Consider the following 7,933-nt stretch of genomic DNA (forward strand, 5'->3'; position numbering starts at 1 on the left):
CACAACAATCACTGAAAAGCTACGCTACGGGTACGGGTAAACTATGAGAAAGAAAGCCACAGTCATTTCATTTAGCATATAGTTGTTTTGTCAGCTCTTAAGCTGCCTGGCGGAGTTAACTACAACGTCACTAACAGGAAAAAGCGGGTTCGTGAGTGTTTGCCGATGCAGTGACAGAGAAAGGTGGAAGACCATGGCCAGCCAACACAGTGAACAATGTGAGACAGATGCCAACTGACCTACATCCTTACTCTAACGCATCTTACAATGAAGCAGGATAAAAAGCGATGTGGTCCTCTTGCACAATTTCTTTTATGTTGTTCAACAGTTTTAAGCGGTTATTGCAATTTTTTGGGTATTTTGGGTGTCATGAAATTGCATCATTTTGCGTGACATAGCCTCTTTAAATTCACTGAAGACAACTACAGGCAGTAGCCTGCATGAGACTAATTTGAACCTGGAGCATTCGCATACAAATCAAGCGTCCCAAACGATGGACAAAGGAGTTCTCGTGGAATCGCATAAATATGCAGAATAAATTAAGTAATCATCGGAATTGATTGTCGCCTATAATAAATATAATTAATAGTACTCTGCATACATCTCATTTAACAAATTATGCTTTTCCGCAAGGCATGCTTTTTGACCTTACAACACAGTTTTTACTGAATTGTTAATTGAGGGTTAACATTATAATTTGCAGAATAAATTAACTAATAATTGGAAATTATGCACAAATATTGATTGTCGGTCATGATTACAGCAATTAGTACTCTGCATACATTACATTCAACATAATTATGCTTTTCCGCAAAGCATAATTTCTTGACCTTTTGAAGGAGGTTTTAATTTAAATTGAAAGGTTAAAAGAGAAACCAATTGAAAGTAATTTAGCTTTTCCCCTACCTTTTGCGTTTGAAATTATAAAGATGTGCTGTTTGAATCCAATGAGAATGTCCCCTAAAAAGGAGTTTGAGTCAGTGCATCATATATACTATGAAACAGAACGGTAGTTTCCTTGAAGTTGAAAAACTGTTCGTCCACCAGCAATTGTGCATTGCAGCATTGTTACCTGTGTCTATAGAGAATGATTGCAAAGCATCTATACACTCTGAGCTATGTAGCCACCAAGAAGATAATAAGCTGCGAGATACGAGGTGATTGAACGACTGTAAAATAGGCGTCTTTCACAATCTCACATGCATGGGGTTCAAGTCCCATTCAAGCCTTGGTTTACCTTTTTTTATGGTTCCTCTGCAACTGCTTAAATTTCGTACAACTTCAATGATCATTCGCTCGCTCTAAGAGTCATAAAATACTGATCTTCACATATCTCACAATCAAAGATGAGATCATCGGTAAATAGTTGCGACCACGCAAATGTTTACTCCCAACTGATATTGTAATTGGTTGGCATTGCCGTCCATACTGACTGACTACATGCAATTATCAAATTTCCCTTTAAGTCTAAGCATTTACTACCATTTTTCAACAATATGGTAAGTGTAAGGGTTTTAACGTTATGCCTTGGTGTGTTTAAATGCAGCTGTTGATCTTTTCTTGAGGACCGCAGTTTTGGGGACACAATGTAAAGTTAAAGGAAAGGAAAGGAACTGTATTTAAAGTGTCTAGTCATTCTAGCGCTGGAGCACTAATTGGGGACACCATAAACCAAAATTAACAATTACCGCAAATCAAGTCAAGTGTTTTTGAGGAGAGGGGAAACCAGAGTACCCCGGAGAAAACCTCTCGGTGCAGAGTAGAGAACCAACAAATTCAAGCCACATATGACGCCGGATCTGGGAATCGAACCCGGGCCACATTGGTGGGAGGCGAGTGCTCTCACTACTGCGTCATCACTGTCAAACCCTTTGACAGTATTCCCAAACGTGAGTGATGTCGACTTTGGAGAGAAGATCTAGGGGACACTCGTCGTGCGCCTAATACACCCTTCTCCAAAATGGTGGCAACCGATTTGACTGAGTTAAAAATTGAACTGAATGAAAAACCGATATCAGAAATAGAAAGAGCACCTTTACTTTAGTAACCCTGCAAAGTTTCAGCGAATTAGGTGTCAATATCAGCTGAGAAAATGTAAGTTGAAATTTGACAAATTTACAGACGCTTGTATGACTGGCGGTATACGCCATACCCACCAATCATACAAACACCTGTACATTTTTAGTTTTTACATTTTTACAGCTGATATTACACCTGATATGCCGAAACTTTGCAGGGTTACTACAGTAAAGATGTTCTTTCTATTTCCGGTATTAGTTTTTCATTTCAACTTATTTGAATTCCCGGCCGCCATTTTGTAGAAGGGTCTATTAAGTGCACTACCGGATATTAGCACTGATTAAGAGCCAGACACTTGTTGATGTAAACTACGGCAGCTGAAAATTCACAAGATGAGAGAAAATATTCAGAAACATCAACTGGAACAGCTCTGTGAAAACAAAATCTTACCTTGATTGTTGAGAAAGGAAGCAACCGTTAATGTTTCGTTCATTTTAATTTCACGAAGAAGGGTCTTGTCTTTGTCCCAGATTTTAATCACACCATCGCAACTATAACATAAGAAAAAAACGTGGTCATTTTATCGATGAAGCTTTTTGATTTCTAAATAGCAAGTAATACCCAAAGAAAGTTTCGAAATGGGTGGTTTGCGGCGCCATATTGGACAACGAAGTCAGTAGATGTTTCCCTAGCTCCTAGTGTTGGACATGTAGAGTCAATGTGGTGAAGTCGTTAGCATCTGTTCTAATAGTCTACAGGTCATAAATGTTTCATTTTTAAGTATTCTAGAGGCCCTAGACATAAACACATCTTGTTAGCAATACGAGAATAAAAGGAACAGGGGCACCCAACGATAATCTTCGGTGAAATATGTGTTCGGGAGACTCATACCGTCCTACGAATTTCGGTAATACATTTCCAAACAGCTATATATTTCTTACTAAAAGATCACCTAAAGGATTAGCAACCAGGGAATAGTAGTCCCTTACGTTTTCGGAAAGGACATTTTTTGCAATTTTTGACACTCGAAAAGGTCACCTAGAAGTTTCGGATGAGTAAGCGGTTCGCTAGGAAATTCTTAGAGGTAACGTTCAGCTTGCAATTTGAAGATCTCATTCCCTAATGTTTTCGGACACTTTAACTTTCAGGTAAGATATCCGAACAGATCAAAGTCTTGTAGGTGATGAAAATATCTCTTCAGACAGCCTTTATACATTACAAGGAACCTAAAAATGTCTCGCAAAGGCTTTTGGTTTGATTTGCTAGTTGGGTGCCCTTCAAGGAATTCTAGTAAACAACAAAGTCACGGTAATCGATTGCTTCTCAAGAAATAATGCTTCTTACTACCTAGCACTGCAGAAGATCTCTAAAATGTCATTAGAATCCACACTGTTAAGTTCACCGTCTTGGTGATCTCTGGGCTGGAGGTGTTTTGAACCCACCATCCTTTCATCTGAAAAAAGGGAATAATCAAACTCAACTTGCATCGCAGTTTCAACGAAGAGACTTAAGCAGCCGCAAAGAAGACTCAAAAAACCGCCGTCTTGAATGGGATTCGAAATCGTAACTGCGAAATTGTACTGCAATACTCTTCAACTCAGCTATGAAGCCATCTTTGTTGCAAGCAACCCTGATAAAACTTTCCTACAGATAGCACGATAGCTCAAGGATAAAGCCAAGTTTAACTCCTTTATTTGCTACTATGATCAAAAAATCACTTCTTTTCTTTCTTTCTCCAGATTTTTAAAGTGTGTTCGGTTAACACCGAACATCAGTTTGGGCAAAAGAAGACTGCTTTCCTTCACGGCGTTGCATTGCGACTAAAAATCTTTTTCACGCCATGATATGACTTAAGTCAAGCGTACCTACTTTATAATAAAACATTTGTAATTTTGAGCACAATAGTAAGAGCGGTTTTCAATTGAGTGTCGAAAGTAATTAGATAATTACTTTGGTTTATGATTACTGCATTCAGTGATTGGTTCAAAGTTCTCGCGCCATTTTGTCAACCAATCAGAAGTGAAACCAAAACCAATCGTGGTTCGCGCTGGCACATTTTCCCGCACTTTGTGTCGGCTATGTGTAAATAATTCGAGTTTTGATTGTTTACTGGATTATCTCCGTCCTTTTTGATTGGCCAAAGTAATTACTTTGGTTTTGGTTTTACGACACTCATTTGAAAACCGCTCTACCAGTCAAACGATGACTTTATCAAGTCTAATTACCCTACCCAAATGGTATAACGAACAGATTCCTTCTTCTCTTCTCTCCTCTTCTCTTCTCACCCCTCCTTTTTATTTTTATTCCACCGTCGTCAACAATATGCAACGGTTTCATTTTTCACTGCCAACAATAGCGACCTTGAGATCAGAGGACGAGGACGACTACGAGTTTTTCGTTTTGAGCACGCGCACTTCAACAAATGTCGGCCTCCAAACCTTACGCGCATGCTCAGTACCGAAAACTAGTACTCGTAGTTGTCCTCGTCCTCTGATCTAAGGGTCCCTATTGTCTTTATGTACTACCAAATTCTCCTAACAGATATGGACAAAAATGTATGGCAGTGAGCAAGGAGAATTAAGATTTGGATCTTGGGAGTGAAAAGGTTAAGTGCAACGACTTTCCGTTTATAATGATTTTTAGTATGAGTTTTTCGTTCTGGGCACGCGCACTTCAAAGAATGTCGGCCTCCAAACCTTATGCGCATGCTCCGTACCGAAAACTCGTATTCGTAGTCGTCCTCGTCCTCCGATCTTAAGGTCCGTAATCACTGTAGCGAAACGGATTGATGGATTACATCCGCCATTGTGATTGGCGGACTTCTATACAGAAAAATCCATTTGAAGTGAAATATTAACCTAGTGTACTAATTTTCACCACTGCCTCTAATCACTGCAAGTGTGATAAACCTAATCAGCTAACTCAATGTTCTACCCAATTCAAATCCTTTGGGAATTAAACGTGTTGTTTCAGGTATCTCCATATCATTTAAATATGAATGTCACATTGTCATACAAATACAACACACAAAGAATTTTTATCTCGGGAGAATTGAATTGGGTACAACATTGAGTTAGCCGATTAGGTCTAATGGAGCCAGCATAAAATGAAATCGTTTTTTCAAAGTTGAACCTCAATCACTGCATAATCATACGCTCTTAATCTGTCATTTTGTCTAATACACCCATGGTAAAATACCTTCATTCGCGACTCTTTCATTTTTCTCTGAAACCAGAGAATGGAGATGAAGATATCCACTTTTGTGTCCACACAGCAAGAAATTGTTCTGAAGGAAAAGTTAAACGGTATAAACCTAGTTGTCATATATTTTTTCCTATACTAAAAAGAACCGCCGCGCACCGGTGGCTCAGTTGGTTGAGCGCCGGGCTGTCACGCGGGAGGTCATGAGTTCAACTCCGGCCGGACCAACACTCAGGGTCTTTAAATAACTGAGGAGAAAGTGCTGCCTTTGTAATTACATCTGCAAGTGGTTAGACTCTCTGGTCTTCTCGGATAAGGACGATAAGCCGGTGGTCCCGTCTCACAACCCTTCAATGTTCATAATCCTGTGGGACGTAAAAGAACCCGCACACTTGTCGCAAAAAGTAGGGCATATAGTTCCCGGTGTTGTGGTCTGTCTTCTGTGGTATATCATGGTTGGAAGGGTAAGAAGGGCGCACTTATTTTGGAGCCTGGCTCTGTTGTGCGACCCCCACCACAGTTGTGGTGAAAGTTACAGTAAATAAATGAGGGACTTTAAGATATACAACGCGGTCATCCACGAGAACGCCACGAAACAACAATACCATTGGTTAATCGTGCTGCACGTGCGACACGCATCTTAGCATACATTTTTGCGGTGCTCTGCACGACAGCAAAGTTACAGCGTTAAAGTTTTGACGACAACGCGAGGGTACAAGGCCCTTACTTATGTTTTCCACTTTATAACGTACCATTCTGGTAAAGCAAGTCATGTCTGCATCACAATCTACGCGTTTTAGCAACTGTAAAAATGGCAGTGACCAAATAAGGATAACGATCCCAGGATGCCCGCATTTTGTAACCATCGTGCCCGTCTCTTGATCATGGTACACTTCGAGAACCTGCATTATAAAGAGATCATAACAAATGAAAGGGTTATTGTTAGGACGAGTTGCGTAAATAGCCTTAATGTTCTCCTACAGATTCAAATCATTATTTCGCAGGTCTTCAGAATATCATATTTGTAGTAGCGATAATAGAGAGATTAACCTACGACGACGGCTACGGCAACACCATTGGTTAAAAAAAGGAAAAATAGTTGGGCTACACGTGCGGCAAGCACCTCATTGAATTTCTTTGCCGTACTCTACAAAACAACGTAAGATCACCAAGTTATTGGTTTTGACGACAACGTGAACGTACAGCATTGTTATACCTCATAACTGAAATGCAGTTTTCTATTGGACGAGAACTTATCACGTGATGTGCCTCAAAACTGTATAACTTTCTTGGGCGAACAAAACTCACTAACTCCATAAGGAAACAACAGCTTAAACCTTGTGAGCGCATCCACCGCGATTTTTAATGAAATTCGGAAACCTGAGTAATTTTAAATTTTTTTTTCAAGTCATGGCCGCGACAAAACGCTTTCAAGTACGAAGTGTTAGAAGCTTAAGCGAGGAAGCAATACAGCAACTGATACGAGAAAAAAGTTGAAAATAATTATTACTGGGTTGCCAAACCCAGTCGGAATCTGTCTTTAATTTCGTCGTTTTTCTATTTTTCGTTTTCTTTTTTTTTTTTTTTTTTTCCGTGTCGGTAAAAGTCTTGCCTGTCACTCCCCTGCTAAGTGGAGTCTTTGTGCATAGAGCCTTCTACGCGTATTTTCTTAGGATCGAGAGGGTAGTGGGAAATGCGTAGATTTCTCTGGTGGACACAGTAGAACGATTAACGTAACCGGCAATGGCGTCGAAAGTCATGTAACGCGAAAGGCGTTTTAGTGGATCTTTGAACAGAATTTACCCTTATGAAGCTCAACAATGGCAAGCGAATTGGATACTGAACAAGACAGGTGGTCGAATGTTACAAGCGACGAGTAATGGACTTCGACAACAATCTGTCGCCCGTCGAGCCGTAATCAAAGTGAGCTGTCTCCCTAAAATTTTGCTAAGTGTGGTGTTTTCTACAACACTCAAACCAAATGAACAGACATTGTAACAGACATTTGGTAACTCAGTATGGGTTCAACAAAGACAGAGAAGGAATCCATATAGTGGATCTGTTATCTCAGTTGTCTCGCTATTTGTCAGATTTGTATTTACCTGTTCTCAACTCTGCACAGTCTTCCGGTATAACAATTGGAAATTTCACTAATAAGTCATTGACGTGGATGGCGTTTTAGTGGATCTTTAAACAAAATATACCCTCATGGAGCTCAAGAATGGATCGTCAATTGGATAAACAAAACAGCGCTGAAAAATAAATGTCTGGATTTTAAGCGACGAGTAATAGTCTTCGACAACAATTTCATTTTTCGCTTTTGGATATCAAGTGAGCTTTGTTTCTAATATTTTACTAACTTGGTATTATATAAAACACTGAAATCAAATAGCAATTTTTTATGGATTTAACAAACATTTAAGTAATCGAACGCCTTGAATGTATCACAGTGTTTACTCAAGTCGCATCTTAGTTGTCTGGCAATTTACATTTACATTTACCGGTATTTGTACTCACCTCTGCAAAGGTGTAAAATATTTGGAAATGTGACAGTGAAGAATTATTTGAATGAAAGTTGTTGTCGCTTTTCTGCTTCATTGTTTACGGTCAAGGTTCCGAGTCGAAAAGGGTTTGATGTTAACTGTCAAAACTGTACATGTATTTAATTGCATCTCTTGTTTGCACACACGCAATTGAAATAGGAAGGTATTTT

The 7,933-nt window shown here is 39.4% G+C and overlaps 1 protein-coding gene across 1 annotated transcript in view; it reads right to left on the bottom strand.

Moving 5' to 3' along the window:
- Positions 1-7,933, bottom strand: part of LOC137989060 (microtubule-associated protein futsch-like) — a 44,783-nt gene that overhangs the window by 21,420 nt on the left and 15,430 nt on the right. Inside the window, exons 11-15 of the mRNA XM_068834947.1 lie at positions 5,973-6,122; positions 5,218-5,305; positions 3,367-3,472; positions 2,470-2,570; positions 907-960 (exon numbers count right to left, since the gene is read on the bottom strand). Of these exons, the coding sequence (XP_068691048.1) occupies positions 907-960; positions 2,470-2,570; positions 3,367-3,472; positions 5,218-5,305; positions 5,973-6,122 (499 nt within the window). The remainder of the gene's footprint in view (positions 1-906; positions 961-2,469; positions 2,571-3,366; positions 3,473-5,217; positions 5,306-5,972; positions 6,123-7,933) is intronic.

This window comes from Montipora foliosa, unplaced genomic scaffold (genome assembly GCF_036669935.1).
Source record: "Montipora foliosa isolate CH-2021 unplaced genomic scaffold, ASM3666993v2 scaffold_438, whole genome shotgun sequence".
In the NCBI taxonomy this organism is placed as follows: domain Eukaryota; kingdom Metazoa; phylum Cnidaria; class Anthozoa; order Scleractinia; family Acroporidae; genus Montipora; species Montipora foliosa.